This window comes from Sus scrofa, unplaced genomic scaffold, assembly GCF_000003025.6.
Source record: "Sus scrofa isolate TJ Tabasco breed Duroc unplaced genomic scaffold, Sscrofa11.1 Contig1914, whole genome shotgun sequence".
Taxonomy (NCBI): domain Eukaryota; kingdom Metazoa; phylum Chordata; class Mammalia; order Artiodactyla; family Suidae; genus Sus; species Sus scrofa.
Window position 1 is genome coordinate 2,288,381 of NW_018084979.1, and position 25,955 is coordinate 2,314,335.

The 25,955-nt window shown below is 42.9% G+C and overlaps 1 protein-coding gene across 6 annotated transcripts in view; it reads right to left on the bottom strand.

The window, feature by feature from the left end:
* PPP1R13B (protein phosphatase 1 regulatory subunit 13B) overlaps positions 1-25,955 on the bottom strand; it is a 93,849-nt gene that overhangs the window by 50,679 nt on the left and 17,215 nt on the right. For all 6 annotated transcript variants that reach the window (XR_002341078.1, XR_002341075.1, XR_002341077.1 and 3 more), the window contains exons 2-3: positions 7,116-7,263; positions 2,356-2,475 (exon numbers count right to left, since the gene is read on the bottom strand). Coding sequence is in view for 2 of the 6 variants with exons in the window: in XM_021081531.1 (XP_020937190.1) it covers positions 2,356-2,475; positions 7,116-7,263 (268 nt within the window). In the remaining 4 variants the exon portion in view is untranslated. The remainder of the gene's footprint in view (positions 1-2,355; positions 2,476-7,115; positions 7,264-25,955) is intronic.

Consider the following 25,955-nt stretch of genomic DNA (forward strand, 5'->3'; position numbering starts at 1 on the left):
GTCCCATGGGTTTATTTCTGCTCTAATTTCTATTGCTTTGGGGGACTGACCTGAGAAAATATTCATGATGTTGATGTCAGAGAGTGTTTTGCCTATGTTTTCTTCTAGGAGTTTGATGGTGTCCTGTCGTATATTTAAGTCTTTCAGCCATTTGGAGTTTATTTTTGTGCATGGTGTGAGGGTGTGTTCTAGTTTCATTGCTTTGCATGCAGCTATCCAGGTTTCGCAGCAATGCTTGCTGAATAGACTTTCCTTTTCCCATTTTATGTTCTTGCCTCCCTTGTCAAAGATTAATTGACCATAGGTGTCAGGGTTTATTTCCGGATTCTCTATTCTGTTCCACTGGTCTGTCTGTCTGTTTTGATACCAGTACCACACTGTTTTGATGACTGTGGCTTTGTAGTATTTCTTGAAGTCTGGGGGAGTTATGCCTCCTGCTTGGTTTTTGTTTCTCAGGATTGCTTTGGCGATTCTGGGTCTTTTGTGGTTCCATATAAATGTTTGGATTGTTTGTTCTAGTTCTGTGAAAAATGTCATGGGTAATTTGATAGGGATTGCATTGAATCTGTAGATTGCTTTGGGTAGTATGGCCATTTTTACAATATTGATTTTCCCAATCCAGGAACATGGAATATCTTTCCATTTCTTTACATCTTCTTTGATTTCTTTGATTAAAGTTTTATAGTTCTCGGCATATAGGTCCTTTACCTCCTTGGTCAGGTGTATTCCGAGGTATTTGATTTTGTGAGGTGCAATTTTAAAAGGTATTATATCTTTGTATTCCTTTTCTAATATTTCATTGCTGGTATACAGAAATGCAACTGACTTCTGAATGTTAATCTTATATCCTGCTACTTTGCTGAATTTATGAATCAGTTCAAGTAGTTTTGGGGTTGAGTCCTTAGGGTTTTCTATGCATAGTATCATGTCATCTGCATACTATATGGATGCCTTTTATTTCTTTTGTTTGTCTAATGCTGTGGCCAGGACTTCCAAAACTATGTTGAAGAGCAGTGGTGAGAGTGGGCATCCCTGTCTTGTTCCAGATTTGAGTGAGAAGGCTTTCAATTTTTCCCCATTGAGTATTATATTTGCTGTGGGTTTATCATAAATGGCTTTGATTATATTCAGGAATGTTCCCTCTATACCCACTTTGGCGAGGGTCTTGATCATGAATGGATGTTGGACTTTGTCAAATGCTTTTTCTGCATCTATTGAGACGATCATATGATTTTTGACTTTTTTTTTGTTAATGTGGTGTATGATGCTGATTGATTTGCGTATGTTGAACCATCCTTGTGAACCTGGGATGAACCCAACCTGGTCATGGTGTATAATTTTTTTGGTATGTTGTTGGATTCGGTTGGCTAAGATATTGTTGAGAATTTTTGCATCTATATTCATCAATGATATTGGCCGATAGTTTTCTTTTTTGGTGGTATCTCTGTCTGGTTTTGGAATTAGGGTGATGGTGGCATCATACTGTTTAAATTTTTTTTGTTTGTTTTTTATTTTTTTGTCTTTTTGCTATTTCTTTGGGCCGCTCCCGCGGCATATGGAGGTTCCCAGGCTAGGGGTCGAATCGGAGCTGTAGCCACTGGCCTACACCAGAGCCACAGCAACGCAGGATCCGAGCCGCGTCTGCAACCTACACCACAGCTCACAGCAACGCCGGATCGTTAACCCACTGAGCAAGGGCAGGGACCGAACCCGCAACCTCATGGTTCCTAGTCGGATTCGTTAACCACTGTGCCACGACGGGAACTCCTGTTTAAATTTTAATTCAAAAATAAGTAGTATATTCCCATGGTTCAAAGTCAAATGGAGGGAGTTCCTGTTGTGGCTCAGCTGGTTAAGAACTAGACTAGCATCCATGAGGATGCTAGTTTGATCCCTGGCCTTCGCTCAGTGGGAACAGCTGTAAACTGCAACAACAGAGGTCAAATAAAAGTGAGACGCCAACTCTACTCACCACTTGTGAGTGAAGGCGGGAAATTACATGAATAATTAATTTTAATATTTATTCCTATTTTTCTTTTTTGCTGTTTTTGCTTTTTAGGGCCACACCTGTGGGCATATGGAGGTTCCCTGGCTAGGGGTTGAATCAGAACTACAGATGCCAGCCTACACCACAGCCACAGCCATAAGGATTCAAACAGCGTCTGCAACCTATACCACAGCTCACAGCAATGCCGGATCCCCAACCCACTGAGCGAGGCCAGGAATCAAACTCGAATCTTCACGGATACTAGTCGGATTTGTTTCTGGTGCACCACAATAGGAAATCCTATTCCTATTTTTCTTAAGTTAACTTTTACGGCAAAAATTAGCAAATGGGGGAAAGCACTTATCTACCTTGTTCGCTGCTCTCAGTTGGGGAATCCTCATGTCGAAGGAAAAATTTCACTTCTTCCCTTCGTGGCCCCCACTTCTGAAGATGTTCGTACATCATATAATCGAAGGGTATGGGACGCTCTAGGAAAAACCAAACAATAATCTCACTTTCCCCAGAAACAAATAAACTGACTCCTACCAAAAGTAAAAAATAAATAGGAATAATTTAAAATAAATGTACACTTAGATATGAGAATTTAAGGATATTAAAAGCAACAAGTTTTAACTTTAATGAAGTAAGAGTATGAATGTGAAATAATTTAGGTAACATGTAAGGAAGTAAACATAAAAGCAATTTTGCAACATTAGAGAATCTTGAAAACAACATTGTTTATTATATTTAGTATGAAACTGTGCCTCCCACTCCTTCAAAGAAACATACTAACAAATTGGTGGAACCCTGTTATTCATTAAATGTTGTATTTGGCACACGTGTACCAAGGACAGACAAGGAGCTTTCTGCAATTCAGCTGGCCCCCACACACACCTGCAATGAATGTTCACAGCAGCATTATTCACAGTAGCCAAAAAGGAGAGAAACAACCCAAATGTCCACTGACTGATAAAGGGATAAATAAAATGTGGTATATCATACAATGGATATTAGCCAAAAAAAGGAATTATGTATTGATGCACGTGCTACTACATGGACAGACAGTGAAAACATGCTACGTGAAAAAAGCAAGATCAGAAAGCCCTGCGTTGTATCCTCCAAGTGACACGAAGCACCCAGAGAGGAATACAGGGGCTGCCTGGGCAGAGGAAGAAGAAACGGAGAGGTAAAGAGTTTGGAGATGGCTGTATAACACCGAAAATGTCCTAAAACCATGGGACCAGACACTTGAAAATAATGCTTCTTATGCTATGTGCATTGCATTTCAATTTAACAGGAACAGGAAGAGTTCCCGTTGTGGCTCAGCAGTAACAAACCCAAGCAGGATCCATGAGGAGGTGGGTTCCATCCCCAGCCTCGCTCAGTGGGTTAAGGATCTGGCATTGTGTAGGCCAGCAGCTGCAGGTCCAATTCAACCCCTAGCCTGGGAACCTCCATGTGCCATAGGTGCAGCCCTGAAAAAAACAAAAAAACAAAAAAATAAAGGGAACAAAAAGGAAATCTTGAAATGCTCCCACTGCTTCTTGTGCTTGAAAGTGAGAAAGGGGAGTTCCCATCATGGCACAGTGGTTAACAAATCTGACTAGGAACCATGGGGTTGCCGGTTCAATCCCTGGCCTCCCTCAGTGGGTGAAGGATCCGGCATTGCCGTGAGCCGTGTTGTAGGTCGAAGACGAGGCTCGGATCTGGTGTTGCTGTGACTGTGGTGTTGGCTGGCGGCCACAGCTCCAATTAGACCCCTAGCCTGGGAACATCCACATGCTGCAGGAGTGGCCCTAGAAAAGGCAAAACGACCAAAAAAAAGAAAAGAAAAGAAAGTGAGGAGTTCCCATCGTGCGCAGTGGTTAACGAATCTGACTAGGAACCATGAGGTTGCGGGTTCGATCCCTGGCCTTGCTCAGTGGGTTAGGGATCCGGTGTTGCCATGAGCTGTGGTGTAGGTCACAGACGCGGCTCGGATCCCATGTTGCTGTGGCTGTGGTGTAGGCCGGCGGCTACAGCTCTGATTGGACCCCTAGCCCGGGAACCTCCATATGCCGCACAGTGGCCCTAGAAAAGGCAAAAAGACAAAAAAAAAAAAAAAAAAAAAAAAAGTGAGAAAGGATATCGGCAAGCCTCAAGGCTTACAGAAAACAGAGCAGGACAAAACGAAACAGTATCTTTCCTCCTTTCAACACAGGTGTATGGCTGGGGGAGAGTCTGCACAGCCTGAGAACTTGACATTAGTCAAAATAAAGAACTTTGCGAGCTGCAGCCTAGTCACACTTTGGAGGTGTGACTTACTGCACTGCCCTAGATAAGCTCCCAACTTCTTTAAGGAAGGAAATCCTTCCATTCATAGAAATGCAACACCCACTGTGCTGCAGCCTCACCCTCCTTACCCTGTGTGTAAGTGAGCTGATTCAGCATCAAGGGCGAGGACATCTCAGCTGAAAATGAAATCTGTGTGCTCAGTTCAGCTCAGAACTGAGAATGTGATTCGGCAAAAAACAAGCATAAATTGAACACTCAAGAAATATTATCTCATATTTTTAGTTTTGAAAATAATATTTTTTATGGATACAGGCCTATAAAAAAGATTTTTAAAAACATGTTGTTATTGTGATTTTATAGCTGTAAGGCGCATATTTAAGTCTAATCATGGTCCTCAGGTTTATAAAATTTTGTCTTAGGTCATATTTTTTTCATATTGCTTTGGCTTATGATGTTAGTAGCTTTAATTTTAGTCACTTTACTAGTCAACATGAAGAATAAATTTTCATGCTTTTACAACTAATCAATTTACAACCTTCACTTATATCCAGCAAGTGTGAGCATAACTTTATAAAAGTTAAATTCAAGTTTGCCTCGATCCAATTATTTAAAAGATTTTTTTTTTTTGCCATTTCTTGGGCCGCTACCTCGGCATATGGAGGTTCCCAGGCTAGGGGTCCAATCGGAGCTACAGCTGCTGGCCTACATCAGAGCCAGAGCATCGCCAGATCCGAGCCGCATCTTCGACCTACACCACAGCTCACGGCAACGCTGGATCCTTTACCCATTGAGTGAGGCCAGGGATCGAACCCTTAACCTCATGGTTCCTAGTCGGATTCATTTCCTCTGCGCCATGACGAGAACTCCTCATGAGCTTTTTAAAATAAGAAATGTTAACTAAAACTTCATTTCTGTTTTAATGTAGAAACAAAACTACCCTACACATATCATGTAACATACACTAAATCTTGTTAGCATCTTACATAATGGAGAAATCTATGATAAGACTTTCAGGCATTCCTGAATAAGGCAAAAAGATCAAGTAGGAGATTGTGTACAAAATGAAAAACTGAAGATCCCACCTGCACTCCTGATTCGCACCAGAGCTGACACCCTGTGTGAGGAAAGGACCCACAAGGAGAGTAGGGTGACAAGCTGGCCACGTAACCGGCTGTTACAGGCTGGGCTATGCACCCGCACACCCAGCTTCCTATGTTCCAGTCCTAAGCCCTAGTACCTCAGAACACGACCGTATTTGGAGAGAGGGTCTTTAAAGAGGACTAAGTTAAAACAAGGTCATCAGGGTGGTCCTAACCCAGTGCGACCGGTGTCCTTACAGAGAAGAGAGGGCACAGACACACACGGAGGCAAGGCTGGATGAAGACACAGAAGATGCCTCTGCAAGCCAAGGACAGGCCTCAGGAGAAACCAACCGTGCTGACACTGAGAATCCAGCCTCGAGAAGTGTGAAAAGATAAACTTCTCTTGTTTATTAAACCACCCAGTTTGGGGTACTTTGTTATGGCAGCCTGAGCAAACTAATACTCAGATCGACAGAGAAATTCTCTTCTCAAAAGCACCGACAACTATATTGGAGTACTTTCTTAATGACATACTGATTACACAAATATACCATGAGTTACAGATGCAGCAGTTTTTATGCAAGGGCTTCTCCGAAACCTGAAAATTACTTTAAGGGTTCCTCTAGGGTAAAAAGATTGAGAAAGGCTGTGCGAATGCTTACTGGTGATGTGACGCACAGTATGGTGGCGACAGTAAATAATAGCAAATATTGTATTGTTACTTGAAGCTGCTAAGAGAGAACTTAGAAGTTCTCATCACGAGAAGAAAACATTCTGTAACTATGTACAGTAATGGCCATTAACTGGACTTACTGTGGTGATCCTTCTACGATACACACAAATATCAAATCACCTTACGGGATAGGAGAAACTCACATAATATCGTATGCCAATTATACCTCGACTAAAAATGGTGAAAATGAAGAAAGTACAAGAATTCACTGATGATCCCTAAGTGCCCTTTAAACCTGTCCACCTGTCCGACCATCTCTTTATCAGCTCCACTCCACATCTTCCAGCTGCTCCTTCTCCTACTCTCCGACACAGATCTGTCCCGACCACACAGCCACTCCTCCCGCAGGTGCACTAAAGGCCGCCCCCCTCTGCCAGAGCGGAGGCTTTGCTGGCCCAGTCCCCGCCCTCCCAGGCCACCTCCCCTCAAGACTGTCTGAGGGCGCATCACGTCTACCCCACTCTTGCCCTTCCCGCACCGCTCCCCTTGCCCAGGATACTCCCTCCTGTCTAAAGCCAAGCTCACATCATTCGGCAGAATATTCTGCTCAGTAATCCTTTGACTTGCCCTGACCCTCTCTGCCCTGGAGAGAACTCTTGCCGACTTCATGTGGAAATGTTCATGAAGGGCCTACTACGTAAAGGGTTTTGTACACAGAGGAACAGGGTGTTTCTGCCTTCGTGGAGTCATCACGGGGAAGAAAGGCAGATCAACAGCTTGACATGTAACAGACACAACACGTTAAGGGTTAAGGTCACGGTCTCAGTGGACAGAGAATGCACTTGGATAGCAGGCGATCAGGAGAGATTTCACCCAGGAGCTGGTCCACCTCCCAGCTCGTTTCAGATGGTACGGGGCAAGTCACGTGACGTACCTTTTATCCACTGCGTTTCTAACATCCTGTCCCCATGTCATGTGACACTATTTTCCTCATCAATTCCTTATTACCTCAGGTAGCGAAGAACCAGAAACAATATTCCACCTTCGATAAACACTAGGTTTCACGTCCGCAGCAACCTTCATAGAGCCTAATACGTACCATTTCCCCGCCACACTTCAGCTAAATGGCAACTGCCTTCTCCAGGCTCCTTGCAAAACTCTACAACATCTCGACATGTTGTTTCTGGTGTTACAGGAACTTCCGTTAAAATCTGTTCATTGTTGCTCAAGAACACAGTTAATATCATCTGTAAGAGAAAAGATTAAGTTAAAGCCACAACTGAGAGTCACTGTCAATAAAGAGATTAATCTGTAAACTGAAAGTGAGCCCCCCACACCCCTACTCCCACCCCCCCAAATGCTTACTGGATTAGTTAAGCTGATTCTAAAGTTCACTTGTAGAAAAATTAAAATGAAAGACAAGTCAAGAAAATGCCTAGGGAGTACTGGACGGGAACTAGCACTACCAGACTACAGCCTCAAAGTAATAGGTACCAGCACATAAAGAGATTAATGTGACAAATTATGAAGTCCGGAAACAGAAAATGGTAAATGATGAGGGAGGGAAAAGACCACAAAATAAATGACGTCTGAGTAACTGAAATACGCATCTGGAAAAAAAATGGATTCATCCTACACATCATACGCAAGCTCCTAACATCAAATATTTAAATATAAATCAAATCCAAATTATAAAAATTCTAGACTAAAACTAGGTGAACTCCTTTTAATAACCTTGGAGTACAGAGCCCTTTCTAAGCATGACTCAAAAACCAGACACCATAAAAAAAGATATATTTAAGTAATTAAATACAAGAATCTTTGCATCAAAGCAAAAAAAACTGGAGGGAAATATCTGCAACTCATATTACACATAAAAAACTAATCTCCTCAATATATAAAGGGCTCTTAAAAATTGATAACAGGAAGGAGCTCCTGCAGCGGCACAACAGGATCAGCAGTGCCTTGGGAGTGCTGGAACACAGGTTCCGTCCCCGGCCCAGCACAGTGGGTTAAGGACCTGCTTGGTGTTGCTGCAGCTGCAGCTTAGGTTGCAACTACAGCTCGGATCTGATTCCCAGCCTGGGAACTCCATATGCCTTGGGGCAGCCAAAAAAGAAATAAAACAGAACAAAAATTGATAACAGCAAGTTTCCACGTGGTACAGTGGGTGAAGGATCCAACACGGCCACAGCTATTACACAGACTGCACCTGTGGTGCAGGTTCGTCCCTGGCCCAGGAACTGCCACACACCACAGGTGCGACAAAAAAAGCTGGTAACAGACCAAAAATTGAGGAGATGAAAGAACGTATCAATTTAAAAAGTGAAAATGACCCTTAAGTGAAAATGCACTATAATGTACTTGAAAAATTTTTTAAATTAGAATTGTCCAGCGTTATTTTTAAGAACATCCTTAAAAAGCCTTACTACTTAGATCTAAGATCTAAAGAGATATCGGGAAGGGATTTTTAAAAAACCATTACTCCTAAAGTACAGTTTAAACCAAGATTTTCTTTAATCAGACAGTATTATAAAGCATTTGTTTAATCTCTGATCAAAGTCAGAAACAACATCTGCACTTGTCCCAAAATTCTCCTCGGAAAAATCTCAGTGGTCAATCAAGTATTTTAGTTCATTGTTAAAACATTTTTTCTTAGCAGTGCCCTGAATTCCTAAATTTTGAGATTAAACATCTTTACACTGACGGTCAGATTTTATGTCACCAAAATTGATAACAGTTATGAACCATTTTCATGCCACCAGTCCCCCCTCACTCCAACGACCCTTGATCGCTGCCAGTTCATTTTCTAAATGCAAATCAAGGGAAGATACTCCCTGGCTTGAAATCTCAGGAGCTCTGCCCTAACGGTAGTCCTTCCCAAAACATTTCTGCTGGCTTATGGACAGGAAGCAGGTTTTGTTACTGCACACTATCTAATGTTGTAATGTTCCTGTGAGTCTCTGCCTTTCCCCCAGAGAGGCTCCGGGGCTTGGATTTCCACACAATACCCTCTGAGAAAGCCTGGACTACAGCATCAACTCAAACTCCTAGCACAGCAAACAGATTCCTAGCCTCCCAGACCTGGTTCCTTCCTGCACTGAACCTTGCTCCCTCAACTCCAATCAAGCTCTCTCAGGCTGCTCACTGTCCTTCTGCCCCAGCGCCCTTCCTGTTTCCCTATAAACTCCTATTCACCCTTCAAAACTCAGCTCAGATGCCACCACCTCTACAAAGCCTCCCCTCACCACCTCCTCTCACCAGGGGGTTACACGCACCTTCCTCTGTGATCAGGTAACTCCTCACACATGTCTCTGTTACATCACGGCTCCCGCCCTCACCAGGCTCTGCGCTCCTCCAAGTAATTCACTTTTGAATCATCCACTCCCACTGCCTTGGTCAGCATCTGATGTGACAGGCACACCAAAACCTGGCCACATCCACGAATGACACACAAAATAAAAAACCTCCACCAAACTACAAGGAAATACTACACACGATCTAAGTAAGATGCATCCAGTCTGTTCAATAAACAAGTATTTTTTCTTCAGCTCTTCTAGGATATTATAAGCACATTTCTACTCTGCAAAAAATTAAACAGTTATTTCTGCTCCTAACCCACAGGGGACTTTCCTTTTAAAAACTGAGGGTTTGTTTTTTTTTTGCCATTTCTTGGGCTGCTCCCGCGGCGTATGGAGGTTCCCAGGCTAGGGGTCAAATCGGAGCTGTAGCCACCGGCCTATGCCAGAACCACAGCAACGCAGGATCCGAGCCACGTCTGCAACCTACACCACAGCTCACGGCAACGCTGGGTCCTTAACCCACTGAACAAGGCCCGCAACCTCATGGTTCCTAGTCAGATTCGTTAACCACTGAGCCATGATGGGAACTCCAAAAGTTGAGAGCTTTTAAACACTGACATAAATGGCCTGCAATCTATAGAATTGGGAATAAAATAGGTGATTTCTGGATCCAATGCAAATAACTCCAGAACTGAAGGGCCTCAATAATATACAAGTTTCACCAGACCAATTGGGATATATTTTTACTGTTTACACACATTTATTTTTATACTTCCAATGGTAAATATTCTCCCATGAGATTTTATAGCCTATAAAATTTTTCAAGATCTAATATTTTCCCAAACCATGCTTTACAAATCAAAATTTCAAATTAGTGAACTTTTTTTTTTCTCCCATTTCTTGTGCCACTCCCTCGGCATATGGAGGTTCCCAGGTTAGGGGTCTAATCGGAGCTGTAGCCGCCGGCCCACGCCAGAGTCATAGCAACTTGGGATCCGAGCCGCGTCTGCGACCTACACCACAGCTCACGGCAACGCCGGATCCCTAACCCCCTGAGCAAGGCCAGGGATCGAACCCGCCACCTCATGGTTCCTGGTCGGGTTCGTTAGCCGCTGCGCCACGACGGGACCTCCTAGTGAACATATTTCTGCAAGTGTCTTCTCCGCATGTGCGTATGGCCGTGAGACAGTAGCAGCCAGCAGAGCGCCCCATCTCCCCGGCTCCTGTCTTCTTCAGTCCTCATCCTTTACCCCTCGTGCCAACTGCAGAGGCCGCACCAGAGCAAGGCAAGGTTTACCTAGTCATCTGCTTCTGGACCCACGGCCCGCATGCTCACCACTCCCAAGGGCACTTAGCAGCAGCCTCAAAGGCGCGACTGTGCTTCTCTGCTCAAGAGTTTTTTAGGAACTTGCTGTCCGAATGAATGACGGCATGACACTGTTTGGGGACACGTTATGAATTACCAAGACTTTTCAGCTCATGAATAAGTTCAGTAGGAAGGGGGGAGGGGAAGAGAGGCAGACTGGCAGAGTTACATTTATGTATGTACATATTTTTTCAGAAAAGAGGACTTATTAACTGCAGCAAGTAAGGAGAACACTGGGTGTCTTTCCCAAAGCACTGTCTCCTGAACACTTATTTTTAAAAGCTAAGAACCCCTAGATAACTTATCCAAAAGTCACTATAAATTACTTCAGTTTTTAATTCTATTTCATAGTCTTTAGTAAACCCTATCTTTCCTAATATTAGCAAAAGTCATTTCTCCTAGGGAGTTTCCTAGTGAGCTAGTGGTTAGGACTTTCACTGCTGCTGCTGGGGTTCAATCCTTGGTCTGGGAATTGAGAGCCCACATCAAGCCACTGCATGCTGTGGAAAAAACCCAAAATTCCACTCTAATCTCTACTACTCAACCAAAGCTAATTTCTTTATAATCATGACAGATTTAAAAGCTTTCGAGATAAATTAAGCTGGCATTAACCTGGATGGTAATACTTCCCTAAAGCATCCCCTAAATTTAGAACTGAAAAGGCATGTGACTGCTACCATTATTCTAGCAAGGTTTCATTAGATTAAAAGAAACTGAAGCATCTCCAAGACAAATATCATACCTATTAATTCTAGATGCATTTAAAAAATATCTTAACAGCTTTGAAATCACAATATATATTACAACCAGTAGTATATCACAACCTAATGGGTAGTTATGTTTTTCTTTCTTAATCATAGGTATAAAATAGAAATGAATAGGGTTAAGGATTAAGAGGACAAAGAAAAAAAGAAGTGAATGTTTATTCTTCCTGAAATATTAGTATGTTGACAATAAAAGATTTGGTTATCTACAGTTAGAAAAACACACAAAGATTCATACAATTGCTGTAACAAGTACAACATGTGATAAGATGCCTTATATGCATTTCCTCAAACTGTTCCCTCTGCCCAGACAAGTCACACTAACAGACCCTGCCAGCTCCTGCCCACCTCCTCTTAGATGTATTTCCTGACACCGGTGTCTACCCATCCCGACCCAATGTGAGTCAGAGCCCCCGCTTTTGCTCTCCTATAACAGACTGTGGCTATTTCTAGCACAACATTCTTACACTAAATTATCAGTGGTTTTCAAGGATTACATCCTCTATGGAACAGTGTTTACTACTCATAGGAACGAGTTACGGCCCGTCACCTGTTCTTGAAATCATCTGTGTCTCAAGATGCACATTTTGTGTGTGTGATTTTATTTATTTTTGTCTTATTATTTTTTATTTTATAATGATTTTTATTTTTTCCATTATAGCTGGTTTACAGGGTTCTGTCAATTGTCTATTGTAAGCAGGGTGACCCAGTCACACACACATGTATACATTCTTTTTTCTCACATTATATTCTATCATGCTCCATCATAAGTGACTAGATAGAGTTCCCAGTGCTATACAGCAGGATCTCATTGCTTATCCGTTCCAAAGAAGACACACATTTTTTTAAGTTGGAGTTCCTGCTGTGGCACAACAGCACTGGCAGCATCTCTGGAGTTCTGGGACGCAGGTTCGATCCCCAGCCCAGCACAGTGGGTTAAAGATCCGGGATTGCTGATAGGTCCCAACTGTAGCTGGGATCTGATCCCTGACCAGGGAAGTCTATACGCCTCGGGGCCACCAAAAAAATTTTTTTTTTTTTTTTTGCTTTTTAGGGCCACACTTGCAGCATATGGGAGTTCCCAGGCTAGGGGTCCAATCAGAGCTACAGCCGGCTTACACCACAGCCACAGCAACGGCTGAGCCCTGTCTTCGACCTACACTACAGCTCATGGCAACGCCAGGTCCCTGACCCACTGAGCAAGGCCAAGGATTGAACCCGCATCCTCATGGATCCTAGTCAGGTTTGTTAAGTACTGAGCCACAACGGGAACTCCCAAAAATTCTTTTTAAATTGGAGGAATTCTTTTGTGGCACCTCAAGTTAGGGATCCAGCATCGTCACTGCAGCAGTGTGGGTTCGATCCCTGGCCTGGAGTACAGCAAAAGAAAAAAAAAGTTATTAAAAAACAAGGAATGAAAAAAAATTTTTTTAAGTCAGAATGGCCACAAGGCCACTGAGGGCAGAACTTGTGTTCTCTAACTCAGGGCCTGAGTGAACTATATGTGCTGCTCAGTAAATGAAGACGGAGGCAGGCGAGCAGGCAGACACCTAGCTTATCAAGTCAGCTAAGAGGTCACCTTACCCTCATTCTCAAGAACAACTGAGCTACATAAAGAAAATCAATTGGAATCAATCACTAATTTAAGTAATCTACACAGTAGAGCCTTTAAAACATTTGCAAACTTGTTATTTAAGGATGTTCTTGGTCCAAGGAAATCAAAGCAAAGCACAAATTAGGGATGTATAAGCCATTAAAAATTAGACACTATCTGCAATATCAAATCATCACACCGTACACAATGTTCCATAACGTTATATGTCAATTAGACAATGGTACAATGTTATGTGCCAATTATTTCTCAAAGCCAGAAATCACCCATAACAAAAAAAAAAAAAAGAAAGAAAGAAAGAAACTATCCTATAATGGAAAACACAGACAGTGACAAGTGTTGACGAGGATAAGGAGAACTGGAGGTCTCATAAACTGGTAGTGGAAAAATAAAATGGTGTAGCCATTTTGTCTTGTTTGTTTTGCTTTCTAGGGCTGCACCTGCAGCATATGGAGGTTCCCAGGCTAGGGGTCAAATCAGAGTTACAGCTGCCAGCCTATACCACAGCCACAGCCACTCCAGATCCGAGCCATGTCTGTGACCTACACCACAGCCCACGGCAACGCCAGAACCTTAACCCACTGAGTGAGGCCAGGGATCGAACCCGCAACCTCATGGTTCCTAGTCGGATTCGTTAACCGCTGCACCACGACAAGAACTCTGGCATAGCCATTTTGAAAAACTGCTCTGCAGTTTCTTAAAAATGTTAAACATAGGGAGTTCAGTGGGCCTCGCTCATTGGGTTAAGGTTCCGGCATTGCCGTGAGCTGTGGTGTAGGTCACAGACGTGGCTTGGATCCCGTGTTGCTATGGCTCTGGCATAGGCTGGTGGCTACAGCTCTGATTGGACCCCTAGCCTGGGAACCTCCATATGCCACGGGAGAGGCCCAAGAAATAGCAAAAAGACAAAAAAAAAAAAAAAATGTTAAACATATTTACCACATGACCCAGCAACTCCACCCCAGCTACCCAGCCAGGAGAATAAAAGGACATTGTCCACACAAAGTCTCATATGCAAATGCTCCTAGTAGCATCATCCCTAATAGCCCCCAAATGTAAACAACCCAAATGTCCATCAACTGATGGATGGAAAAATTAAATGTAGTGTATTGTACAATGGAAAATAAAAAGGAACAAAGCCCCATAAAAAGGAACAAAGTGCTGATACAGGCTACAACAGAAACAGACCTTGAAAACATTAAGCTAGGGCATTCGAAGAGGCCAGATAATACCACATATCTCACAAAATGTCTGCAATAGGCAAATCTGCAGACACAGAAACTAGATAAAATGGGGAGTGACTACAAATAGGCACAACATTACTTTTTCGGGTAATAGAAATTTCTAAAATTAGATGGTGGTGGAGGTTGTACGACTCCATAAATTTATTAAAGATCACTGCGTTGTTCACTTCAAATGGGTGAATGTGGAGTTCCCATTGTGACTCAGCAGGTAATGAGCCCCACTGGCATCCACGAGGATGCAGGTTTAATCCCTGGCCTCGATCAGTGGGTTAAGGATCCGGCATTGCTGTGAGCTGTGGCATGTGTCATCGACACAACTCAGATTGACATGGCTGTGGCATGGGCCATCCGCTGCAGCTCCGATGTGACCCCCAGCCTGGGAACTTTCATGTGCCACAGGTACAGCCCTAAAAAGCAAAAAAAAAAAAAAAAAAAAAGGTGAATTTCATGGCATATAAATTGGGAAAGACAAGCTCTACTTCTGTGATACAAAGACGCCTGGAACTGGAAATTCAAGCTCTGTCCTGGGCTCTGCCACTGACTCTGCTGTGACTGTCTGGGGAAGCTGCCCTTTGTCCATCTCTGGGTCCTGGCTTCTTGTCAGGAGCTCAGTACATAACACAGAGGGAACCCCCTCAGGACAATGTCTCTCAGACTTTTCTGGCCCTGATCCGCTCAGGAAAAGCATCAGATCCCTCAATGCACCAACCCCACCTATTTCCATTTTCTAAAGGAAAGGAAACTCAGGGATAACAAAATATAACTGAAGAGAAATAAGACAGTAAAAGCTATATTAAATTCTCCTAACTTGTGATAACTCACTAAGTAGCTTATGAGTAAACAGCTCACAAAAGCCGCTAGGAGGACACCAAGGGGCGCTTGCCACTTCCCAGGGGCCACACTTCCCACTGTGAGGATGGACACTAAGCTCCCTTCTGGTGCGAATGTTGCAACACTGTTTACAAAGTTTAGAATCTTAGAAACATTAGGACTGTGAGGAAAAGTAGGTCTGAACTATCACCCTGAATGCCTCCTCCCACTTTCCTGAATCAGCTTCTCAGAGGCTGAAAAATACACTCTGGGGAGCCCTTGCCCACCTGCACAGGCCGGGAGCATAAAGTCAGAGACCTGCCAGGCCCTCCGGACTCCCTTCTCTCTCCTTCCCCACCACCACCGAGTGAGCAGTCCTGCTGGCCCTAACGTCATGTCCCAGAAGCCGACCACGTGTTTCCACTGCTACGGCGCTGGCCCGGGCCGCCACCACGCCCCAGTCTGGACATGTCCAGGAGCAACCTCCCTGCTCTGTTTTCACTCTTGCCCTTCAGATACATCACTTCACTCAAGTCTCTCCATGGTTTCCTACCTCTCTCTGAATAAATTCCAAAGTCCTGGGTTCTGCCCAGAAGGTCCCAGGGGCCTGCCTCTCACCACACCTCCCCTCACCCCCCTGAACCCCCACACTGGCATTTTCACACTCTGCCAACAGAGCGAGCCAGCTCCTGCCTCAAGGCCTCTGCACCTGCTGTTCTTTACTGGACCCCTCTTCCCGCGGCTGCCAACAGGGCAGCATCAGCCCCCTCCGTCAGGCCCCTCTCGGTGCAGCGCCGCCTCCTCAGGGAGCCTTTTCTAACCGCGCCGTCGCCGAGAGCATTACTCTTCCACGCTCTAGCCTCTCCCTGCTCTTCCTCTTCTTTGCTTTCACCACCACTTGACCTACGTTGTTCACCCTGTCTCCTCTCCCTACAACATAAGCTCCCTGAGAGTTGGGATTTTAGCTGGTTCACGACCCTATCACTGGCGCCTGGGTAGTGCCCGGCACACAGTGTACACGCAGTAAACTCCCCCAAATATATAAAAGATTTCTTTTTACCACAGGTTAAGTCATGAAGGGCAGGTGGCTGCCTTCTTCAAGGTCTCTATAGGGAAGAAAAAAAAAAGCCAGAGAATTCCCTGGTGGTCTAGTGGTTGAGACTTGGTGCCTTCACCAATGCAGGCCCAGCGGGATCTGGTCTGGGAACTGAGATCCCACATCAAGCTGCTGCACGCCACGGCCGAAAAAAAAAGTTTAAGGAAAAACAGCCAGTATTTTACCCCTCTAATTACTGAGTCCACATCAGAGAGAGGAAAGTAAAAAATCTTCTACAAACGTTAGTGTACTAGAAAAAAAAAATGAGTTCTTGTTGTGGCTCAGCGGTAACAAACCCAACTAACATCCACGAGGACATGGGTTTGATCCCTGGCCCTACTCAGTGGGTTAAGGATCCAGTGTTGCCATGAGCTGTGCCATAGGTTGCAGATGCCACTCAGATGCAGCGTTGCTGTGGCTGTGGTGTAGGCCGGCAGCTGCAGCTCCGATTCGACTCAGCCTGGGAACTTCCACGTGCCACGGGTACAGCCCTAAAAAAAAAAAATACAAAAACAAACAAACGAACAAACAAAAAACCATTAGTGTGAAAGTCAGAAGCCTGCATATATGATACATGATACTTGGTAGATTTCACTCAAACCTAGAGAGGCACAGATGTCGCTTGTTTAAGCTTTCTCTCTTTTTACAAGGTGGCACTGCAGGATGTCAGAGGGAGAGTACCACTGCAGGGGGGGGTGGGGTGTCGAGGGGGTTCAGGGACTCCCACTCCCACTCCTACAAATTTTAGGGAAAAGAATTAACTCCAGGGAGTTCCCTGGTGGCCTAGTGGGTTAAGGATCCAGTGTTGTCACTGCTGTGGCAAGGGTCACTGATGGGACACAGGTTCAATCCCTGGCCAGGGAACTTCTGCATGCTTCAGACACAGCCAAAAAAAAAAAAAAAAAAAAAAAAAAAAGAAAGAAAAGAGAAATAACTCCAAAGAAGATAAATTGTCTAGTAAGATCATATTAAGTTCAGTTTTCATATCTGGAATTTAATATTATTTTGGCAAAGAAACAGAACTAGCCTTTGAAGAGCAATGAAATTTCCTTTTCTAAATAAGACTACAGGGATAAATATTTAACACTCTTGAGAGGATGGATACACTTAAATATTTTTTATGATTTTTATTTTTTCCATTATAGCTATTTACAGTGTTTGATACACTTAAATATTTGAGTAGCATCTATTCATAAGAAGAAACTAATACAGGCAAATGACCATTAAATTAGATCCTTAGTAATCATATCAATTCTGTTTAGTTCAAGTCACTATTTTTGTTTTAATAATTTAACATTAAATATATATTCTATCACATAAAAATTTCCTGGACTTCCTGCTGTGGTGCAGCAGGTTAAGGATCTGGCGTTAACGCAGGTCACAGCTGTGGCTCAGATTCACTCCCTGGAGCATGAATTTTCATATGCCACAGGTGCAGCCAAAAAAGAAAAAAAAATTCTTCTCACCAACTAGAAGTAGTGAAATTTGGTTATGCTATTCCTAGGAATGTGGAAATTCTATTCCTGGGAATAGAAAGCATACATCTTAACATCCCTTCACCATATTTCCCTAATCCTTCCAGGATTTAAAAAGCACATCCATTTTGAGGGAACCTGTCTAAAACCTTTGAGAAATGCAAAACCCATGAAGCTCCTTATAATGCCTCAATACGTCATTACTCCGTACTATGTGTGAAGGCGATGCAGCTGGCCAAATTTAATTTATTCACTACAACTTAAAGAACCCTCCAGAATAGGAGAAGGGCAGTACCATCTCTGACAACCCTGTTAATCAATGTTGGGAATCACTGCCCGAGGGACAGGTGCTTAAATGACAGTGTCCACGTGAACATTATGGAAACAGAACAGTGATCTTCAAGGCACAGGCTGTGACCTACTAATGTGCTGTAAAATCAAGCAGTGCCTCAGGATCAGGTTTGTGTTTTAATAGAACAGAACAATACAAAACAGTATTAAGAGAATGAAAAGACAAGTTTCGGTCTAGGAGAAAGTATTTATAAAACACATATCTGAAAAAGACTTGTATCCTAAAAATACATAGAACTCTTAAAACTCAATAAGAAGAAAACAAAAAACCCAACCAAAAAATGGACGAAGATCCAAACAAACACCTCGTCAAAGAAGATACACAGACGGCAAATCAGGATGGGAAAGATGCTCATCATAGGTCATTCGGGAACCGCAAATGAAGACAAAGAGACACCACCATACACCTACCGGAATGGTCAAAATCCAGAACACTGGCGACACAAGATGCTGTGAAGACGTGGAGCAACAGGGACTGGATGGGAGAAATGCAGAAGGGCACAGCCGCTTTGGAAGACAGCCTGGCGATTTCTTACAAAACTCAACACATACTTAGCATCGGAACCAGCAATTAAGATTCTTGGTATTTACCCAAATGAGCTGAAACCTTATATCCACACAAAAACCTACATACTAATGTTTATGGTGGCTTTATTCCTAACTGCCGAAACTTGGAAGTCACCAAGATATCCTTCAGAAAGTGAATGGTTCATCCAGCCAACGGAGTGTCATGCGGTGATAAAAAGAAATGAGCTAGCAAGTCATAAAGAGACATGGAGGAAACATAATTGCATATGGCTAAGTGTAAGAATCCAGTCTGAAAGGCCACTTACCGTATGAGTCCAACAATGTGACATTCTGGAAAAGAAAAACTATGGAGACAGTAAAGATCGGTGGTTGCCAGGGGCTCAGGGTGGGAGGACGAATAAGTGAAGCACAAAGGATTTTTAGGGCAGTATACTACTCTGCATGATACCATCTTGCTAAGTAAATGACCGTTGTCAACACCCACAGAAATGTACAACACAAAGAGTGAGCCCTCACGTAAACTATGGACTTTAGTTAATAATTACGTATAAACATTCATTCATTAATCACAATAAATGTACTCCACTAAAGCAAGATGTTATTAACAGGGAAAACTGTTGGGGCTCCATTTTTCTGTAAACCTAAAACTGCTGTTAAAAATAGAGTCTATTAACGGGGTTCCCATTGTGGCTCAGCTGGTTACGAACCTGACTAGTACCGGGTTTGATCCTTGGGCCTCACTCAGTGGATTAAGGATCCAGTGTTGCCACAAGCTCTGGTGTGGGTCACAGATGCGGCTTGGATCTGGTGTTGCTGTGGCTGTGGTGTAGGCCAGCAGCTAGAGCTCTGATTCGACCCCTAGCCTGGAAATTTCCATATGCCGAGGGTGTGGCCCTAAAAAGAAAAAAAAAAAAAAATAGACCCTATTAATTGAAGTTTAAAAACTAAAAGAGTACACTACACATGGTCAAAGTTAAGTGTGGTCTCCTGACAGTCTGACTCCATCTACCCATACAGAGAGACACAAGAGTGTGTGTCTATGTATAAGACTGGGTCACCTGGTAAAAGAGGTTTCTTGGTGTTGGTAGGGGCCAAGAAGTTTGGAAGATACTAGTCTCAGGGCCTCATGAAACCCGCTAGGATTAAATGAAACAGGAAAAATCACTACACCAGGCAAAAAGCACTCCCATCACCACTTATCCATGCTTATTACCAGGCACTGTGACACGCACTTCACACATTCTCAATTCTCACACCAACTTTGTGAGATAACTACCACCCTTAATTTTGCAGATTAGGGAAGGAGACTTGGAGAGGTTAAATAACTTGCCCAAGGTCATCGAGTTAAATACCAGAGCAGGATTTAACCCTGGTCTGACTGATTCCAAAACTGAACCACTACTCTAAACTGCTTCAAAATAAAAACACAAAGACAGCAAAATTTTAATAAATACCTTCATACTTACAATATACTCCCCATTTTAAATACCTTCTCAATTAACCAATTTTTATCTAGTGCCTATTTACCTGAAATGCAAAGTTAATCATACGAGGGAATCTGAACAAAGACTCATGCATTTTTTCTAATTATTCAACTATAAAGACTATCTAACAGATGTTTTAATTAAATTCTTGACCTTTTGAAATCTTGAATTAGGTGTACCAACAATTCTCAAAATAAGGCTTTTTCTTTCCACATATTTCTTTGTAAAATTTAAGAAAATATATCCCTATATGTATTCCTTAAAAATACACTGATCCACTCCTAGATATACACCTAAGAGAATTAAAAACATGTCTATAAAAAAACTTGAACAAAAATGTTTATAGCAGTATTATTCATAACAGCCAAAAAAAGGGAAACAGCCCAAACTGACGAATGGATAAACAAGTGCTATATATCTATCCATACAATGGACTATTACTTGGTCATAAAAAGGAATGAAGTAAAAGGCACAAATACGGATCAACCTTAGAAAAGTTACGCCAAGTCAAAGAAGACAGACACAAAAGGTCACATGTATGACTCCATTTACATGCGATGTCCCAAACAGGAAAATCCAGAGACAGAAAGTAGATTAGGGGTTGCCAGGGGATGGGAGGAGGGAGGAACAGGAAGTGACTGCTAATGGGTACAGGGTTTCTTCTTAGGGTGATTAAAAAAAAGTTCTGAAATTAGATTGTGGTAATGGTTACACAAATTTATGACTTTATTAAAAGCACTAAATTATATACTTCAAAAGGGTGAATTCTGGAGTCCCTCTGTGGCTCAGTGGGTTAAGGACCCAGCACTGTCACTGCTGCAGCCTGGGTCACTGCTGTGGCATGAGTTTGATCCCTAGCCTCAGGAACTTCCACATGCCATGGGCATGGCAAAAAAAAAAAAAAAAAAAAGAAAAAATCTAGCTATACCAGTGATTCAGTCTATAAAATCAGGAGTTCCTGTTGTGGCTTAGTGGATTAAGGATCTGACGTTGCCATAGGCTGCAGTATAGGTTGAAGATGCAGCCTAGATTTGGTACTGCAGTGGCTGTGGCATAGATCGCAGTTACAGCTCCAATTTGACCCCTGGCCCAGGGAACTTCCATAAGCTGCAGGTGCAGCTGTAAAAAGGAAAAAACAAAAACAAACAACAACAACAACAAAAAAACACACTATGCAATCAGTAAAATATTTTTCCCAATGGAAACATCTTTAAATGGATCTTGTATATATTTCTTTTTTCCTTATCATAAAGATTTGTAACTACACAAACCCTGTTTCTCATGTTTGCTAATAAGAAGAGTTGAGTGCTAGCCCTTGGCAGCAGGAAACGAAGCTTAAGACAAGGATAATTAGTAATGCTAATGTCTCTGAGAGCACTTTGAAGTGACATGTGGAGACACCATAGCAAATACTATTCATCTACACAAGGCCAGAACATAACTTATAACGGAAAAGTCCAACAGCACTACAATGTTTTTACAAATAACTCTGTCCACTTCGTCTCTCAAATTTGAGCCAGCTCTTGAAAACCATGATGCTACTCTGAATTTGCTTATAATGCTCTGAGTTGTCATTCTCCAAAATATTCCTCTTCTTTAGAAAACCAAGCAAAACTGCGGTGCAGAAAACAAAAGTCCCAGTGCCTGGAGATAATCTATGCCATTTACAAAGGAAAAATACCTCAACAGATGTCCCTGAAGGCCTTGTGGAATCTAAATTCAGGCACTAATGACATGAACCATGATAAGATGTCCTAATGAAACAAGACAGACCACTGTTGTTACAGCAGAGTGATATGGAAGATAAAGTTTCACCTAATTAGGTGAGTTCCATGGAAGAAAAAATTCGGGTGTTAGCACTGTTCAGTAACAGCTGTAACCAGGATCCACAAGTCACTATGAAAAGGAAAACTAAACATTAATTCGCTAATCTCCATATAAAACCCATCATTTAAAAAAAAACTTGCCTAAGCTTCGTCATCACCTTTAAAAAGCGAAACCTCAAGGTTTTAAAATAAGTTTCCATAATAAATGCCTTGTGCATGTTTTATGCTTAGGAAAATTGCTTGTTGGAGGTAGGATACATACAGAGCTACAATTTTTTTTCAAATTCTGCTAGTACTAACATATCTTAGGCACTTAAAATCAGAATAAAGTTTATAACGAGATACTTAACTTCAAAGGCCTTTTACAATTTATTGATAATAAAACAGCTATTATTTCAGTGCTTACTACGTTCACACAGGCCCTTAGTTCACGGAGCAAGGCACGAGGGTGATCCGTGTCACAGCAGACTGAAGGACTGTGGGAGGTCGTGTGACTAAGAAGTGCCAGAGTGTCCGACCCCAAAGCTTAAGTTTCTACTTGAAGAGCTCAGAAACAAAACAGCGGAATACCTAAAAAACCCAGCACAACCACTCAGGTTGTTCATCCCTATCCGCCTGTAAGAAACGATCTCTATCCAAAAGTTATCAGATGGAAATAGAACTATTTTTTTTATGATGGAAGAACCAAACTTCGAACATAACATACATGCTCCTTTGTAAAGCAAAACATTTTAAGTATGAAAACATTAGTAAATTAGCAGAGACTCATTATAAAAATCCAAAGATGAATGTACTCAACAGGCTAGACTACCTCTGGGCAAAAAAATTCCTATTAAGAAAGGCTCAGATGAAAACCAACACCTTTCCACTCTTCCGTATTCACCTCTTTCTTGACCTGACCTGGGTCCTGAGAGTTGGAGCTGCTGAGACACCACAAGAACCTTTATGAAAACCTGTGTACAATCTGCAACACTTCAACACCATTGCTTCTGAGGAGAGAATTATGTTTTCCATCACTCTTTAAAACACTAAGCTACATGTAAAGTTTCTTATTATTACACATCCAAATTTTCACCTCTCCAAACAACTTCTATTACAGAAATCTGACTGAATTTCTGAGTATTAACATTGTCAGGAAGTTAAGTGTTCTGAGAAAAGGAAAAGAATGAACATTCTCTCAGCCCCTACTGGACATTCATACTAATTGATTTAGTCCTCACAGCAACCTCAGAAACCCCAACTGCCATGACTTTCAGATGACAATTCTCCCCCGGACTCACCCTTGGCAGGTTTTCCGGGGTCAGGCTTATTTCACATGCCCGTCCCTCTGGCCACTGCTGACTCAACTAAAGAAGACACTCGATGAAAAACATCCTTTATCCCACAAGTGTCTACGGAGTGCCCACTAGGTGCCAAGCACTGGAGATTCAGCACTGACAAAGCAGAGAGGGTTCCTGCCCTGTGGAGTTTTCATTATAACTTGAGGAAAGAGACAAAAATAAGTAGGTAGAACACTTAGAGTATGGTGGGTGGCTGATGGCAAAGGAGACTGGGAACAGGGCAATTTTAAGGACGGTGGTTAGGAAAGGCCTCCTGGGAGGAGGTGAGGGAGTGAGCCTGCAGACAGCTTGACAGAAGAGCTTTCCGGCCGAGGGAACACGCGCAAAGGCCTTGAGGCAGAAGAAAGCCCAGCTCGATTCAGAATCAATAAGGAGTCCGCTTGGCTGGGGCAGAGAAATCAAGAGGGAGAAGAGGAGGAGATGAGAGGCAAACTACTAATTAGGCTTTTGCTTAAAGGGAGAATGGAAGTCCTTGGAGGGTTTTCCGCCAAGAAGCGGCATGTTTTACCATAATGATCTACAGACTCACTCTGGCTGCTTTGTTGAGAACAGACAGAGGGAGGAGCTCAGAAACAAGAAGACCCCTTAGGAGGTCTGAACTGAAGCTCTGTCGAACCCAGGAATCCAGGAGATAGTGCAAAATAGACTGCCTAGGTTGCAGCTCTGACAAGACTTGACGACGGAGTGCACGTGGGCTATGAGAGAGTCTGTGCCACAGAGAGGAGACCCGCCACCCCTGTTGCCAAAGTCCCCAGAGATAGCCCACTTCCCACTCCGCCCGAAGCTTCAGTTGTTCAGCTCTCCCTCCAGCATCCTTTCAATAAACCCCTCTTTTCCAAGAGCTTAGAAAGCAAGAGTTGATTTCTGCCACCTACAACAAAAACCACTAAAGCTACCATCATTTTACAAGAAACCTGAGGTATAAAATTGGTTCAGGAGTTCCCATCAAGGCTCAGTGGTTAAGGAATCCGACTAGGAACAATGAGGTTTCGGGTTTGATCCCTGGCCTTGCTCAGTGGGTTAAGGATCCGGTGTTGCCATGAGCTGTGGTGTAGGTCTCAGATGCGGCTTGGATCCCACATTGCTGGGGCTGTGGTGTAGGCCAGAGGCTACAGCTCTGGTTAGACCCCTAGCCTGGGAACCTCCATATGCCATAGAAAAGACAAAAAAGACAAAAAAAATAATAATTAAAAAAAAAATTGGTTCAGCACTCATCCAAAGCACCACAGTTTCCGGGTGGCTGAGTTCAGAGGTAAACACAAGTCTGCCTGGCTCCAAAGCCAGTCCCACACTGCCTCCCAGGCCTTGTCTAGTCCTCTACCTGCAAACAGGTACAGAGAATGCAAAATCAAAACAAAAATTTGGGGGAGTTCCCATCCTGGCACAGTGGAAATGAATCTAACTAGGAACCAGGAGGTTTCGGGTTCGATCCCTGGCCTCGCTCAGTGGGTTAAGGATCTGGCGTTGCCAGGAGCTGTGCTTTACGGCACAGTGGCAACAGCTGGCAGCTGTAGCTCAGTGAGACCCCTAGCCTTGGAACCTCCATATGCCGCAGTGTGGTCTCTATTAAAAAAAAAAAAAAAATTGGAGTTCCCTTGCGGTATAAGGATCCAGCATTGTCACTGCAGCAGCTTGGGCCACTGTTGTGGCATGGGTTCGATCCCTGGCCTGGGAACCTCCACATGCCGTGGGCATGGCCAGAAAATAAAATAAAAACAAAAATGAAAGTGGGAGGGAAGTAGGGAGAAAAGGGCAACAAGAAAACCTGCCTGAGTGCCAGGGTGAGAAGCAGGGACTGTCCTGCTAGGAAGGCTACTCTCCTTTCCCGCCACCCCCCAGGTCAAGAGCCTCAGCAACTCTGTTCAGTAAACAAAGGGAAGTCCTAGTTCCATTCCGAGTTAAAAGTTCTAGCTGTTTCCATCCAGAAGAGGAGAGGAAATGGGGCCAGGCTGACAGATCATCTTTCCTTTGGTCTTATCATCTCCGTACACTGCCATAAAATAGATTTTGTTCCCCCTGTGGTCTCAGAAATAGTTAACATATTATTGTTGGCTCAGCACTCAGAGTGATCTCACAAGGATCCATATTGTAACAGGAAAATAAAATACTGTGTTCCCTAAGGTAACATTCATACCGGTCCTATTAAAAGGATACATTTTAAGCAAATTTGAGAGGACAGTACACAGGTGCCTCAATTTTTTTTCAATAGGAACCAAAATTGGGGAAAAATAAAAGATAAAAAATATTTTGGTAATCTGAGTAATTTTAGAGTAAGTGATCAGTTGCTTCTTAATCTTTTCATGAAAGCATTCAATGCAATTAAAAGGGATATGCTGAGTTCAAAGTTAAGCTATCATAAAGATCAGTCATCAAATCCTAGTGTCAGAAAGGAACCTTATCTAACTACCATTCCTTCCCCATTTTACAGATGAGGAAGCAGAAGCCCTGAGAAGGAAATCATTTGTTAAGGTTAATAAATCTTATTAGTAACAAAACTGAGACTAAAATCAGGTCTCTTGATTCTCAGCCCAGCAGGCTTCCTCCCTCTCGGCAGTTAATTTAGTTACACTGTTTGTTTAATACTGAACGAGTAGGTCTGTAAAATGTCCAGCAAGAAGCCTGACACACATATTCTCTCAAATCTAATTTCCTCCCCCTCTTATTTATTTAAATACCTGGCAACAATTCTGGGCACTGCAAAAGTTAGAAAAACCCCAGAACTTTAAAAATTATAGAAGTGA